A 17,169-nucleotide genomic window follows, 5' to 3' on the forward strand; every position below is an offset into this window, starting at 1 on the left:
TTTTCATGGCCTTGATAGTTTTGAGGAGTACTAGCCAGGTATCCTGTAGAATGTCTCTCAACCTGATTTTTTTCTCATGATTAGACAAGGCTACAGGTTTTTCAAAAGAGTATCACAGACGTGAAGTGCCTTTCTCATCACATCATATTTGGGGGTATATGATATCTGTAGAACATCACTGATGATGCTAACCTTCATCCGTTGGTTAAGGTAGTGTTTGCTGAATTTCTCCACTTATAAAGTTAATATTTTTTCCTTTTTCTACTCTTTCTGTCTTTAGAAGTCAGGCACTAAATATAGCCCACCCTTAAGGTGGGGGAAGGGGAGGGCATATCTGCATTATTTGAAATTCTTCTACAAGGAATATTTTTCTCTTCTCAGCATTTATTTATTCAACCACTTATATTAGTATGCACTCATGTATATTTATTTTACACTTAGGTTATAATCCAGTAATATTCATACATTAATTTTGTTTTTTGATTGTTTTTAAATTGTTTAACTTTTGCTCTTGTCATGCTGGATCTTGTGTTCCTTTGATTCAGTGCTATCCCTTTTTTTTAATTATTAAGCACTTCTTGACTACTATCTTGTACTATAAGATGCTTCAGGTTCATCTTATATTTTTTATATTTTTCTTGTCCCAGCCCTAGCATCAGACCTTTTCCCAAGGAGTCATGGTTTTTTTAATTAGAGAGGTATATTTAGAAAGCAAGGTTTGGTCAGGGGACATTATCGATTTTTATATATTAATCATGTAGTCATGTAACAAATTCCATTATGGTAATTTGTTTGTTGATTCCCTTGGGGGTTCAGTATAGAAGCAAGAAAGTAGAGAGTAAGTTAGAAAACCAAAAAACAAACAAACAAAAATACCCTTGGAAAACCAGGAGTACAAGTAAATATCCTTATACAGATAAAGAATATAGACTAAAAACTTAAAATAAACGTTATTAAATGGTGAAATGCTAGAAGCCTTCCCTTGAAACTCAAGAACAGCGCGGCCGGGTGCGGTAGCTCACACCTGTAATCCCAGCACTTTGGGAGGCCGAGGCGGGTGGATCACCTGAGGTCAGGAGTTCAAGACCAGCCTGGCCAACATGGTGAAACCCCGTCTCTAGTAAAAATGCAAAATTTAGCTGGGTGTGGTGGCAAGCATCTGTAATCCCAGCTACTCGGCAGGCTGAGGCAGGAGAATCATTTGCACCCAGGAGGCAGAGGTTGCAGTGAGCCAAGATCACGCCATTGCACTCCAGCCTGGGCAACAAGACACATGCACACGTATGTTTATTGCGGCACTATTCACAATAGCAGAGAGTTGGAACCAACCCAAATGTCCAACAACGATAGACTGGATTAAGAAAATGTGGCACATATACACCATGGAATACTATGCAGCCATAAAAAATGATGAGTTCGTGTCCTTTGTAGGGACATGGATGAAACTGGAAAACATCATTCTCAGTAAACTATCACAAGGACAAAAAGCCAAACACCGCATGTTCTTTCTCATAGGTGGGAATTGAACAATGAGAACTCATGGACACAGGAAGGGGAACATCACACTCCGGGGACTGTTGTGGGGTGGGGGGAGGGGGGAGGGACAGCATTAGGAGATACACCTAATGCTAAATGACGAGTTAATGGGTGCAGGAAATCAACATGGCACATGGATACATATGTAACAAACCTGCACATTGTGCACATGTACCCTAAAACCCTAAAGTATAATAATAAAAAAAAAAAAAGATTGAAACTCCATCTCAAAAAAAAAAAAAAAAAAAAAGTCAAGAATAGGAAATGGATGTCTATTGTTGTACCTCCTTTAACATTGTGCTATATTTTTTGGGAAAATAAGGGGGAAAAAGCAGTATAAGTCCTGGACATAAATCAGATTTTTATTTGCTTGACTTTTTAAAATGGATTATAAGTTTTTTATCTGTTGTAATAATAATTGGTTTTTCTCTCTTTTATCATGTTTATGTTGGGTTACATTAATATGCTTTGGAAATTTTGAAATTCCTTATATTCTGGGGATAAATCCTGTTTATGATGTGTAAATTTTGTCCTTACATCTCTGGATTATTCAGATTTCTAAAATAGATTAATTTTTTATACTTGGATATCGATGTAAAAATTCTAGAATATTAGCAATCTGAATATTCAGTAAAAGAAAACTTTGGTTTTATCGGGCCAGAATAACCTTGACATCAAAACTAGACAATCCCTTGAGCACTGTTGGTAGGAAGGTAGAATGGAACAACCACTAAAGAAGACAGTATGGCAACTCCTCAAAAAATAAAACATGGATCTGGTAATTCCACTTCTGGGTATATACCAAAAAAAATTCAAAGCAAAGACTCTAATAGATATTTGTACACCATGTTCATAGCAATATTATTTACAATAGCCAATGATGAAAGCAACCCAAGCGTACATTGACGGATGAATGGATAAACAAGATGTGGAATATGCGTACAATGGAATATTATTCAGTGTTATTAAGGAAGGAAATTCTGACGCATGCTACAACATAGATGAAACTTGAAGACTTTATGCTACGTGAAATAAGCCAGTCACAAAAGGACAAATACTGATTCTACTTATACGAGGTGCCTAGAGTAGCCAAACTCATAGAGATAGAAACTAGAATGGTGGTTGCCAGGGATTGAGGGGACTGAAGAAGGGGGAGTTATTGTTTAATGGATACAGAGTTTCAGCTTAATAAGATGAAGGCTGTGAATGGATGGTAGTGATGGTAGCACAACAGTATGAATGTACTTAAGCCATCGAACTGTACACTTAAACATGGTTGAGATAGTAAGGTTTATGTTGTGTATATTTTACCGTAATTTTAAAATTAACTAGGCAATCAAAATTATAGCCTCATAAAACTAAGCTTTCTCCTACTTTCTAAAATAGTTTTTTTTAAAGAAAATTGGGGTTATCTGTTACTTGACATTTTTGTAGAGGATGCCTATAAAATCATCTAGGTCTAGTGACCTTTTCATAGTTAAATAGACATTCAGATGGTTTTCCAGTTCCTACTAAAGTATATTTCTAAGAAATTTCCTGTTTTCAAGTGTAGTGGAATAAAGTGATTTATAATATTCATATACTCAAATAACAATTTAAAGAGAATTTCTACTATTTGTGGAATAAGTTATCTTTATTCATATCCATCTGTGCCTTTCACAATGTTGTCAGAAATTATTGCCTTATTAGTCTTTCAAAGAAGTAGGCTTTCATTCAATAAGTATGTATTCTGTACCTATGGTGAACTAGGCACTGTTCAAGGGTCTGCAGATTCATCAGTAAACAAAATCGGTAAAAATCCCTGATGTTAAGCAGCTTACATTTTAGTAGAACTTAAAGCTAAATTCTTTACTTTCTTTGTCTTTATCATGAATTTTTGTTCTTACCATTTTCTTCTACCTTGTCTGGTTGTATGGCTTTTCTTTTTCTATTAATAGAAATTAATTCTTCAGCCAAATGCTTATTTTTTTCTTTCTAGTATATACATTTAGGTTATAAATTTTTCTACAACAATACCTTTAGCTGAAACCCACAACTTTTGATAAGGAAAATTCTTATTTTCATTTGACTTAAATTTAAAAGTTTTTCATTTTAATATAGGATGTTTCTTTATCACTCTTAATGTTTCAATCCATATGAAGGGGGAACTCAGTTACTATAACTCTTAGCCCTTCTCTGCCCATTTACTCTTTCCACCTTAGAGGAGATAAAGTGTCTTATCTGACACTTTAGGAAGGATAAATTGGGCACACTTGGCTCAGCTCCACCATCTTTGTTTTGTTATTAACCTGACTTTGGGACATAGATGTTCATTCAACTCCTCCAGGGTTAGGGCTGGTTCTGCAATTCTGCGGCAGGGTGAAGGGAAGGCCTACTTCATTCCAAAGTTGCTTTTGTCTATATCTGAGTGGCTAAGGCAACCTAATTCTATTGCTCAATAAAAAGTTCTGTTTCTTGCACTGCACAGGGGTCATGCTAATCTTCTCTGTATCATTCCAGTTTTAGTATACGTGTTGCTGAAATGAGTACAGAAAGTTCTGTTTCTCTCTCCAGTGAGTTGTTTCACCTTCCTTCTTCTGGCCAGTTCATGGTCTTATTTCTCAAGTTATTTAGAATCCAGGTGGCAAAGGGGTATGCTGATTATAACACCCCCTCAGAAACGTAGATATTCATTATGATTCGTTCTGTGACTTATGAATTATTTCAGTACAGTTTTACATTTCCAAAATATGTGTTTTTTTCCTATTGATTTCTAATTCAGTTGTGTTGAGGTAAGAGAACATTGTATGTTATGGATTCTTTGGTTATTTTCAAAAACCTCCTTTGTGGCATGGTTTTCTGATTAAATTTTGTAAACATTCCGTGTGTGTGAGAAGATGTGAAGTGCAGTTCTATGTCCATTAGTTCGAACTTGTGAATTTGTTTTGTCTGGTCTTTTATTTTAACAGCTTTATTGAGACATAATTAATGTAACTTAAAATTAACTCATTTAAAGTGCACAATTCAATAATTTTAAGTATATTCACAGAATTATGCAACCATCACCACAATCGTTAATAATTTTCTGTGTTCTTTTTCTATTTTCTGAAGCAGTGCTAAGAATAGAACAATATTATGAGCCACATTTTATTGTAATTTTAAATTTTCTGGTAGCCAAATTTAAAAGGTTAAAAAAAGGAAACAGATGAGATTAATTTTAATACTATATTTATTTAACTCAATAAATCTAAAATATATAACAACATTCAGTTAATACAAATATATGATATTTTTACATTCTTTTTGTATAGCGTCTTTGTAATCTGGTGTCTATTTTATACTTACAGCACATCCCAATTCAGACTATCTTATGTTTCAAGTGCTCAGTAGTCACATGTACTTGGTGGCTACCATATTGGACAGCACAGGTCGATAGTCTTCTAAATTTTTTGTGTGCTTAAGCTGTAAGTTGCCGAGCTTGTGAATGTATGTATTTCACTATTTTGTTTCTAGATGAGGTGTTGTTTTTATTGTTGTCAGGACTCTCCTAATGATGCTTTTTGCCTTAAATTCTGTTTTGCTTGATATTCTAGCTTTTCTTTTGCTTAATATTTTCATGGTAGATCTTTATCCCTTTATTTTATTTTTTGTGTTAATTTGGTTATTTTATGCAGGGTCTTGCTCTGTCACCCAGGCTGGAGTGCAGTGGCACAGTCATAGCTCACTATAACCTCAAGTGATCCTCCCACCTCAGCCTCCCAAGTAGCTGGGACTAGAGGTGCACATCACCATGCCCAGCTAATTGCTTTAATTTTTTTTGTAGAGATGGGGCCTCTCTGTGTTGCTTAGGCTAGTCTCAAACTCCTGGGCTCAAGCAGTCCTTCAGCCTTGGCCTCCCAAAGCACTGGAATTACAGGTGTGAGCCACTGCACCTGGTCCTATCCCTTTATTTTTTACTTTAATTTTTGTCCTAATGTATCATTCAGTTTTAATCTTGTGTCTTGTAAATAGCATATGATTGGAATTTTTTTCTTATACAATGTGATACACTCCTTTTTGAAAACTGGTGAATTTAATCCATTTAACATATATTGTGATCACACATGTATTTGGATTAATTTCTATTGTTTACTTTTTATTCTGTATTTTCTTCTGTGTAAATTTGCAATAATAACTTTTACTTTCTTTTTCCTATTGATACGAAAATTTGCATTATATTGCTGTTCTTTTAGTGGTTACCATTAAACTTTAAAAAAATTTATGGAGGTATGATTTGACATAATAAATTACACATATTTAAATTGTACAGTTTGGTAAGTTTTGATGTAGGTTTATATGCATATATATATCACTTATGCATATGTATATCACATATGTCATCCATATGTAACAGATATGTATGTATATACCTGCGAAACCATCACCACCACAATCAAGATAATGAAATACTAACCACCCTAAAAAGTTTGGCAATGCCTTCCTTCTACCCCTTCCAACTTTTCCTTCATCTTCCCCTCCTTACCCTTCTCCATGCCCAGGCAACTACAAATCTGATTTTAGTCACTATAGATTACTTTGCATTTTCTACAGCTTTATATAAATGGAATCAAAGTCTGTACTCTTTTGTGTCAGTCTTCTTTCTGTCACCATAATTATTTTGAGATTTATATATGTTATTGAGTGCATGGATTGTTCGTTCCTTTTTATTGCTGAGATATATTCCATTGTGTGAATATACCATGATTTGTTTACCCATTTACCTATTGATCAACATTTGCGTTGTTTCTAGTTTTTGGCTATTACAAATAAAGCTGACATGGACATTTGTTGTATGGAAATATGCTTTCATTTCTGTTGAGTAAGTATATCTAGGAGTGGGACAGTTGGGTCACAGGATAAATGTGTGTTTAGATTCATAAGAAATTGCCAAGCTCTTTTCCAAAGTGGTTGTTCCATTTTACAATCCCACCAGAAAGTGTATGAGAGTGCCAGTCCCTTCACTTCCATGCCAACGCTTGGTATAGTCAGTCTTTTACATTTTAGTCACTCTAATAGGTATATTGTATTATAGTATTTGTGATTTGAATTTTTGTTTTCCTATTGACTACTGACGTTGCACATCTCTTCAAGAGCTTATTTGCTGTTTGTATGTCTTGTATGGTGAAGTATCTTCAAATATTTTGTCCATTTTCTTCTGTTGGGTAACTTGTTTTCTTATTGAGTTTTGAGAGTTTTTTATATATATTCTGGATACAAATCCCTTATCATGTATACAATTTGCAAATATTTTATTTCAGTCTGTGGCTCATTTGTATTTTTAATTTTTAAATTTTATTTGTGTATTCATTTACTTATTTATGTTTTGGAGACAGGCTGTCACTCTGTTGCGCAGGCTGGAGTACAGTGGCACAAACATGAATCACTGCAGCCTTGACATCCTGGGCTCAAATGATTCTCACACTTCAGCCCCCCAAGCAGCTGGAACTACAGGCACACGGCACTGCGCCAGGCTAATTTTTTTCTTTTTAGAGATGGGGTCTCACTATGTTGCCCAGGCTGGTCTTGATCTCCTGGCCTCAAACAATCCTCCCGCTTCAGTTGTCTTTTATTTTTTTAACAGTGCCTTTTAAGCGGAGAAGTTCTTAACTTTGACATAGTCAAATTTTTCCTTTACAGAGGGTGTTTTTGGTATTTGGTTTTTGGCCCTGTGTACTTTTTTTTTATTCTTGCAAGCATAGCAATTTATAGTTTAAAATATTTTGTATATTTTATCCACCTTTTCTGAATATTTGTAGTGAAGGTGTTCTGCATTATTTCTGCCCATTATTCTGCAGTAACTAATAAGTGTATGTTTGAAATTTTTATCAGTTTGTAATATATAGGAATATCAACCTTCCCATTCTTTTTTTTTTTTTTAACCCATTGGAGTCTTTATAAAATCTGTAGTTTACCGTTTGTATTTTTGCAAGCAAACAGTTACATGTTTTTTTATAATGTCTCTGTAGGTAATTCAAAGATAATCAAGATCAATTAATAAACAATTCAAGGAGTAATTTATGGGTTAACTAATCACTAATGTAATTTAATGCTTTAATTAACAATACTATTGCAGTTATAATTTAAATGAACTGAACTGATTTGCAGTAGCTATCCAGAAACTTAAAAGATATTTGTTATTTTAATGGTCACTTTCTCTTTGCACATTTAATATCTGACTCCTTTTTTAACTCTTTTATTTTTAGATCACAAAATTTGTCCAGGATAGACATAGAGCTAGAAGAAACAGACTTCGTAAAGATCAACTTAAGAAACTTCCTGTACATAAATTCAAGAAAGGTAAGTATTTGTTTTTAAAATAATTATCCTTAGTTTATTTAAGACTGCAGGATGACTATACTCTTTTTAAAAAAAAATTTTTTTTATTATTATACTTTAAGTTCTGGGGTACATGTGCACAACGTGCAGCTTTGTTACATAGGTATACATGTGCCATGTTGGTTTGCTGCACCCATCAACTTGTCATTTACATTAGGTATTTCTCCTAACACTATCCCTCCCCCACCCCTCCACCCCCCAACAGGCCCTGGTGTGTGATGTTCCCCTCCCTGTGTCCATGTGTTCTCATTGTTCACCTTCCACTTATGAGTGAGAACATGCAGTGTTTGGTTTTCTGTCCTTGTGATATTTTGCTGAGAATGATGGTTTCTAGCTTCATCCATGTCCCTGCAAAGGACGTGACCTCATCTTTTTTTTATGGCTGCATAGTATTCCATGGTGTATATGTGCCACATTTTTTATCCAGTCTATTATTGATGGACATTTGAGTTGGTTCCAAGTCTTTGCTGTTGTAAATAGTGCCACAATACACATACGTGTGCGTGTGTCTTTATAGTAGCATGATTTATAATCGTTTGGGTATATACCCGGTAATGGGATTGCTGAATCAAATGGTATTTCTAGTTCTAGATCATTGAGGAATCGCCACACTGTCTTCCACAATGGGTGAACTAATTTACACACCCACCAACAGTGTAAAAGCATTCCTATTTCTCTACATCCTCTCCAGCATCTGTTGTTTCCTGACTTTTTTTTTTTTTTTTTTTTTTGAGACGGAGTCTCACTCTGTCACCCAGGCTGGAGTACAGTGGCGCGATCTTGGCTCACTGCAGCCTCTGCCCCCCAGGTTCAAGCAATTCTCCTGCCTCAGCCTCCCGAGTAGCTGGGATTACAGGTGCCTGCCACCACACCCGGCTAATTTTTGTATTTTTAGTAGAGATGGTGTTTCACCATCTTGGCCAGGCTGGTCTTGACTCCTGACCTCGTGATCCACCCACCTTGGCCTCCCATAGTGCTGGGACTACAGGTGTGAGCCACTGTGCCCCGCCTGTTTCCTGACTTTTTAAGACTATACTCTTATACTACCTTCTGTGTCCCTACCATAAACGATGCCTAATGCTAAGTAGACTTTCACTTAAGAATGAATGAATAAATAAATGAATGAATGAATGTAAGAGATGATGTTTTGCTATGATGACCTGGTGAAAGCAAGAGAGGGATGCACAGTCTGCAGATAATTTAAAAACAATAATTAAACTAACCAAAATGCTTGTAAATATTATTACCATGTGCCATTAGTTCTAAACAATGTCAGCAGATAAAATATTTTTCTGCACCAGGTGGACTACTCTCACTTACCTTCCTCCTATTCTGTCTCCCACGATATAACACTGTATAGTGTTGTATTAACTAAACACATAGGTAGGTAGCTGTTATATATCATCACTTATATATATCATCTTAATTTTCTTACTTTTATGAACTGTATACTATTATTATTTTCCCTTTATAGATGAGGAAAAATCGGGTCAGGGACGTTAGGAATTGTAATATCACATAGCCAGTATTGACAGAGCTAGAGGAGAGGTGTGACTATACTACCATAGCCAGTGTAAGTTTCCCCTATAGTACAGTTTCTCTGTGATTTAGTGACCTTTTAGTGCAGACACCTACTTGATAAATCCTTTTGGCTGGCACTTCCCAGACTTCATTTTCATATACCAGTAAAAATATTCTGTTTTTTAATTCAGCGGTGAAAAAGTGTAGGGAGTGGAGGGAGAAAATAGAGAAAAAGGCAATAAAACATAGTTCTGCCACATTTTTATTTTTCAAATAATAAAATGTTTTATAAACCTGCCATTTTCCATTAACATTAAAAAATAGAACACTTAACAAAAAAAGTAGGAAAAAGAACATCATGTTAAAATAAAATGAATAGACATTTCTAAAAATGCACTGCATTTTACATTTACATTATCATTATACAGTCATTTACATTATCATTATACAGCGTGGATTAATAGTTTTTTTTGTTTTGTTTTTAAGAGATGGGGTCTCACTGTGTTGCCCAGGCTGAGCTTGAACTCCTGAGCTCAAGTGATCATCCCACCTCAGCTTCTCATGTAGCTGAGACTATAGGCATGTGCCACTGGGCCCAGCTTGGATTAGTTAAGATTTCCACATAGACCAGAACTAGTTTGAAGATTAGGAATTACTTTTTTAGGCTTCATTTTGTGTGTTTAAAAATATGTTTAAAAAGGCCGGGCGCAGTGGCTCACACCTGTAATCCCAGCACTTAGGGAGGCTGAGGCAGACAGATCACGAGGTCAGGAGATGGAGACCATCCTGGCCAACATGGTGAAACCCTGTCTCTACTAAAATACAAAAAAATTAGCCAGGTGTGGTGGTGCATGCCTGTAGTACCAGCTACCCGGGAGGCTGAGGCAGGGGAGTCACTTGAACCCAGGAGGCAGAGGTTGCAATGAGCCGAGATCACACCACTGCAGTCCAGCCTGGCGACAGAGCAAGACTCCATCTCAAAAAAAAAAAAAAAAGTTTAAAAAATGGTGATACTGTCCTGGGTTTAAAGGGAATGCATGTCATTGGCTTTTCCTCTGAGTAAGATGGGTAGCTATAGTAGGATTTTCAACAGAGGAGAGAGAGAATGTCTCAGTCAACTGTTAAAAGGATCCTTCTGCTGACATTAAGAATAGGTTATTAGATGGCAAAGGGTATAAACAGAGAACAGACAGGAAAGTTATTGTAGTAATTCAGGTGTGATGTAAATGTGGCTTGGGCTGATATCAGTGGAGGAGAAGAAATCTTTAAATACTGGCTGTATCTGGAGATGGAATACACTGAATTTACTGATGGACTAGATATTGGGGGAGGAGACAAGGACGACTCCAGATTTTTTGGTCTGAACAACAAAATGGATGGTCTGTCTATTTAAGGAAAGTCCTTAAATAGAAATAAGGGATGGTTAATGTATGAGAGAGCAGGTTTTAGGGGGGAAATTGGAAGATTGGTATTGAACATATGGAATTTCAGATGTCTATTAGATGTTAGAAGTTTAAGAGAGAGGTCTGAACTGGAAATACCAGCATGAAAATGTGTTTATATCATTAGACTGGATGAGATTACCAAGAGAGTGAGTACAGATAAAGAGAATACCAAAGACACTGTGGGGCATTCCGTCATTAAGTAGAAGAGGAATCAGAAGTGGCAGCAGTGGAGACTGATAAGGTGTGACCAATTACATAGGAAGAAAATCAGGACAGTGTGATTTACCAGAAACCCAGTGATGCAAATCTATCAGGGAGCAAGGAATGATAACCTGTGTCAGTGCTACTGAACATAAGTAAGATGAGAGCTCAGTATTGACCACTAGAGACTATTGATGATCTTGATGAGCAGTTGACAGAGTGGTCAGGCCAAAAATCTGATTGTAGTTGATTTAAGAGAGAATGGTGGAAAGAGAGGAATTGGAGATAATTTTTGTAAGAAGTTTAACTAAAAAAGGGAGCAAAGAAATGGGGTCATAGCTGCTGGGGGAAGTTGAGTCAAGAAATAACAGCATGTTTGTTTGCTAAAGGAAATCGATGATGTAGGTGACAGATGGGAGAGTTCCTGTAATGTTCTTGAGAAGGCAAGAGGAGATTGGATCTCTTGCACAAAAAGGTGAACTGGCCTTAGGTAGTATCGTAGAGACTTGAGCTAAGGGAAAGTAGAATATGTGGGTGAAAAATCACAATAGGTGGGTATTTGTAGTGATGAGTCTATGGAAATGTTCTTTGCTTTCATTTCTCTCAGTTAGGTAGGAAATCACCAACTGAGGGTGAGGACAGAGGAGGAGGTATTGGAGCTTTTAAGAACAGAAGTATAAAATACTATTATTCCAGGAGAGTAGAAGGAATGGACTAGGGAAATATAATATGGTTGCTTGGCAGCCTGAACCCATTATGACCCCATCAGCATAAATGTTTTTCTCTATGGAGTGGTGTTTACCATCACTTTTTTCAAAATGTGAAGTATAACATTTATACAGAAGAGTATGTAGGATACATATTTCTAGAATCATCCAGTTCAAGAGATAGAACATTACTGCCACCCCAGGAGCTATTATGTTCCCTTCTAGATAAATAATCCTTTCTTGTCCTCTGGAGGTAATCACGATCCTGGCTTATAATTTCACTGCCTTTCTCAAGTTGTACCACATATGAATGCATACCTAAACAGCTGGCTTAATTTTGCCTATTTTTGAATTGTATTTTTCTTACTTCTTGTTAATTTTTTAATGAAATTTATACACTTAGTTGCATTTAGGTATAGTTCATTTACTTTCATTCTGTCTTTTAAAGATTTTACTTATCCACTTTACTGTTAATTGACATTCATTTTTTTTTCAGTTTAGGGCTATTATAAATCATACTTTTGAGAATATACTTGTACATATATCCTGGTGCATATGTCCGTGAATTTCTTTAGCATATATACCTAGAAGTAGATTAATTTGATCATAGTATATACCTATTTTCAATTTTTATTGGATAATGCAAAAATCATTTCCAAAGTGATTGATGGTACCAATTTCTACTCTCACCAACAGTCTATAGGACTTCCTGCTGTTCCATGTATTTATCCAATACTTTGTACTGATGGACTTTTAAATTTTAGCATTCTGGTGGGTTTATAACTCATTGTTGTTTTACTTTTTATTTCCCTTCTTGCAATGAGGTTAAATATCTGTTCACATTATTTGCCAGTTGGATCTTCACTTTCACAAAGTACCTTTCATGATATATGCCCATGTGTCTGTTTCATATATGGGAGGAATTCTTTATATGTTCCTACAAGCCCCTCTGGAGGTGTAGTGTATGGCAATTTAGTTCTTCAATAATTTTATGTGTTTTAACTGTTTTTTTCTAGTTTATGGACCAAAATTCTTGACTTTCATGGTAGTGTTCTTCTATTTTTGTTTTGTTTTGTTTTGTTTTGTCTTGATTTGTTTTTTTGAGACGGAGTCTCGCTCTGTCCCCTAGGCTGGAGTGGAGTGGTGTGATCTCAGCTCCCTGCAAGCTTCACCTCCCGAGTTCACACTATTCTCTTGCCTCATCCTCCTAAGTAGCTGGGACTACAGGCGCCCGCCACCATGCCTGGCTCATTTTTGTATTTTTAGTAGAGACGGGGTTTCACCATGTTAGCCAGGATGATCTTGATCTCCTGACCTCATGATCCGCCCACCTTGGCTTCCCAAAGTGCTGGGATTACAGGCGTGAGCTACCGTGCCCAGCCTCTTCTATGTTTTTAGAGAACGTTTTCTATCCCAAGGTCATACAGATGTTATTTTATATTACCTTCTGAAAGCTTTATATTTTTGTCTTTTGTGTTTAATCCACATGAATTGATTGTGTAAAACTGGAGTCCAATTTAAGTTTTTTTTCCAGTTTGATATTTTATATAAGGGTATCCAGTTGTTCCAGAGCTAATTATTGAAAATACACTGTTCTGCAGTGTCACCTCTGATGTAAATTAAGGTCCAGATATGTGTGGGTTTGTTTCTGGATTTCTCTTGGTTTTATTGTTTAACCGTGTATCAGTATCACACTGTTTGAATTACAGTAGGTTTATGGTAAGACCTGATAGAGCTAGTCTTCCCACTTTGTTTTTTTTCAATAGTGTTTACCTATGTTTAACACTTTGCCTTTCCACTTACAGGTAAAAATCGACTTGTCAAGGCCACCCCACCTCCAAATATATGCACAAGTGATTGTATTTTTTATTGTAGCAGAATACACACAGCATAAAATTTACCATTTTAATCATTTTAAAGTACCTTCATATTGTTATGCAACCAACACCACCATCCATCTCCAGACTTCTTTATCTTCCCAAACTGAAACTCTGCACCTGTTAAACAGTAACTCCCCATTTCCACTTCCCCCCAGCCACTGGCATCCACCATTCTACTTACTGTCTCTGAATTTGACTACTGTAGGTACCTCACCTAAGTGGAATTACCTGATATTTGTCCTATTTCTGACTTATTTCACTTCCCATAATGTTTTCAAGGATTATCCATGTTGTAGCATATATCAGAATGTCTTTACTTATTCTGGCTGAATAACAGTCTGTTGTGTATTTTTACCACATTTTGTTTATTTATTCATCTATTAGTATCCACTAATAGATGAATAAATAAACAAAATGTGGTAAAAATACACAACAGGTTACACCTTTTGGCTATTGTAAATAATACTGCAATGAACACTGATAAAAAAGTATCTGTTTAAGTCCATGGATTCAATTATTTTGGGTATATACCAAGGAGTGATATTGTTTAACTTTATGAGGAACCTGGATACTGTCTTCCACAGTTACTGTACCATTTTGCATTCCCAGCAGCAATGCTCAAGGGCTCATATTTCTCTACATCCTTGTCAACACTTGTATTCTGTTGTTTTGTTTTAATATAGCTATCCTAATGGGTATGAAGTGGTACCTTAATGTGGTTTTATTTGCATTTCCCCTACTGACTAATGATGTTGAGCATCTTTTCTTGTGCTTATTGTCCACTTGGATATTTCCTTTGGCAAATTATCTGTTCAAGTACTTTGCTCATTTTCAATTGGGTGGTTTATCATTTTGTTCTTGAGTTATAGGAGTTCTTTGTATATTCTAAATAACATGATTTGCAAATATTTTTTCCCATTCTGTCAGTTGTCACTTTCTGGATAATGTCCTTTTATGTACAGAAATTTCAAATTTTGATGTAGTCCAATTCACCTTTTTTCTTTTTTTGCTTATATGAAGCATAAGCAAAAACCTTTTTTTATTTTTGCTTATGAAGGAAATTAAAAGAAGACCTCAATAAATGGAAAAGCATCCCACATTCATGGATTGGAAGACTTCATATTGTTAAGATATCAAGACTACCCAAAGCAGTCTACAAATTCAGCACAATTCCTATCAAAATTCCAAGAACTTTTTTTGCAGAAATGAAAAGTTTAAGAATTTTGATTAAGTCCAGTTTTTACCTTATGTCATATCTAAGAATACATTGCCAAATCCAAGGTCATAAAGATTTACCCCTATGTTTTCTTCAAAGTTTTATGGTTTTAGCTTATATTTAGGTCTTTTATCAATTTAGAGTTGATTTTCATATATAGTAAATATGAGATAGGGCTCCTGGCTTATTTTTTTGTATGTGGAAATCCAATTATCCCAGCACCATTTGTTGAAGAGACTGTTTTCTCATTGAATATCTTGGCACTCTCATCAAAAATAAATGGGCCATAGATGTATGGTTTTATTTATGGACTCTCAGTTACATTCCTTTGGTCTGTATGATTATCCTTATGCCAATCCCACACTATTTTGATTACTCTCGTTTTGTAGTAAATTTTGAAACTGAGAATTGTGAGTCTTCCACATTTGTTGTTCTTTTTCAGTATTTTAGCTATTCAGGGTCCTTTGCAATTCCATAATAACTTGAGAATAATTTGAGGATAGAACTTTCTATTTTTGCAGAAAAGTTATTAGAATTTTGATAGGGATTGTGCTAAATTTTTAGGTTGCTTTGGGTAGTCTTGACATCTTAACAATATTAAGTCTTCCAATCCATGAATATGGGATGCTTTTCCATTTATTAAGGTTTTCTTTAATTTCCTTCAGCAATGTCATGTAATTTTCAGTCTGTAAGTCTTTCATCTCCTTAGATTTATTTCTAGGTATTTTATTGTTTTAGATACTATTATAAACAGAATTCCTTTCTAAATTTCTTTTATGGATTGTTCATTGCTGGTGTGGAGAAACACAACTGATTTTTATGCATTGATCTTATAACCTACAACTTTGATGGATTCGTATATAGCTCTGGTAGCTTTCTTGTGGATTCTTGGGGATTTCCTATATAGCAGATTGTATTAGCCTGTTCTCACACTACTATAAGAAATACCCAAGACTGGGTAATTTATAAGGGAAAGGTTTAATTGACTCACAGTTCCACATTGCTGGAGAAGCCTCAGGAAACTTATAATCATGGTGGAAGGCAAAGGAGAAGCAGACATCTTCTTCATAGGGCATCAGGACGGAGTGAGTGCAAGCAGGGGAAATGCCAGATGCTTATAAAACCATCAGATCTTGTGAGACTCACTATCATGAGAACAGCATGGGGGAAACTGCCCCCATGATCAAATTAGCTCCACCTGGTCCTGTTCCTGACACGTGGGGATTATGTGTATTATAATTCAAGATGAGATTTTGGGTGGAGACACAGCCAAACCATATCACAGATCTCGTCATCTGTGAATAGGTGTAGTTTTACGTCTTTCTTCCCAACATGGATTTATTTCATTTTCTTGTGTAACTGCATATAGAACTTACAGTACAATATTGAGTAACAGTGGTGAAAGTGGCCATTCTACTTTCTTTCTGATTTTAAGGCAAAAACTTGCAGTCCTTCACCAGTACTTTAGCTGTGAGTTGTTGTTGTTGTTTTTAATAAATGCCCTTTATCAAGTTGATGAAGTCCCCTACTATATAGGTTCATTTTTTTGACATGTTGAAATCTACTTGTTCCAGCATTATTTGTTGAAAAGACTGTCTTTTCTCCCTTGAATCACCTTTGCTCCACTGTTAGAGAGCAGTTGACTATATTTGTGTGAGTCTTTTTCTGGAATCTCTATTCTGTCCCATTTATCTTATTTATTCTTTCACCAGTACCACACCACCTTGATTACTGTACTTTTGTTTTGTTTTGTAATGGAGTCTTGCTCTGTCACCCAGGCTGGAGTGCAGTGGCGCAATCTCGGCTCACTGCAATCTCCGCCTCCCAGGTTCAAGCAGTTCTTCTGCCTCAGCCCCCCATGTAGCTGGGAATACAAGCATGTGCCACCATACCTGGCTAATTTTTGTTGTATTTTTAGTAGAGACAGGGTTTCACCATGTTGGCCAGGCTGGTCTTGAACTCCTGACCTCAAGTGATCCACCTGCCTTGGCCTCCAAAGTTCTGGGATTACAGGCGTGAGCCACCATGCCAGCTGATTACTTTATAGTAAGTCTTAACGTTGGGTAGTGTCAGTTCATTGACTTTGTTACTTCAGTATGGTGTTGGCTGTTTTGGTTTTTTGCCTTTCCATGTATACTTGTGAACTAGTTTGTTGGTATCCAAAAAAATAAATTGCTGAGATTTTGATTGGGATTGAATTGAATTTATAAATCAAGCTGGGCGTCCCACTTGGTCATGGTGTATAATTTTTTTATATACAGATATTCAATTTTCTAATATTTTGCTTAGGATTTATCATCTATGTTCAT

General features: G+C 35.8%; 1 protein-coding gene and 1 pseudogene across 3 annotated transcripts in view; one reads left to right on the plus strand and one right to left on the minus strand.

Moving 5' to 3' along the window:
* RNF13 (ring finger protein 13) overlaps positions 1–17,169 on the plus strand; it is a 167,513-nt gene that overhangs the window by 112,429 nt on the left and 37,915 nt on the right. For all 3 annotated transcript variants that reach the window (XM_003256271.4, XM_030822710.1, XM_030822709.1), the window contains one exon: positions 7,758–7,851. In XM_003256271.4, the coding sequence (XP_003256319.1) occupies positions 7,758–7,851 (94 nt within the window). The remainder of the gene's footprint in view (positions 1–7,757; positions 7,852–17,169) is intronic.
* On the minus strand, positions 3,973–4,065 carry LOC115837388 (annotated as a pseudogene).

This window comes from Nomascus leucogenys, chromosome 11 (genome assembly GCF_006542625.1).
Source record: "Nomascus leucogenys isolate Asia chromosome 11, Asia_NLE_v1, whole genome shotgun sequence".
In the NCBI taxonomy this organism is placed as follows: Eukaryota; Metazoa; Chordata; class Mammalia; order Primates; family Hylobatidae; genus Nomascus; species Nomascus leucogenys.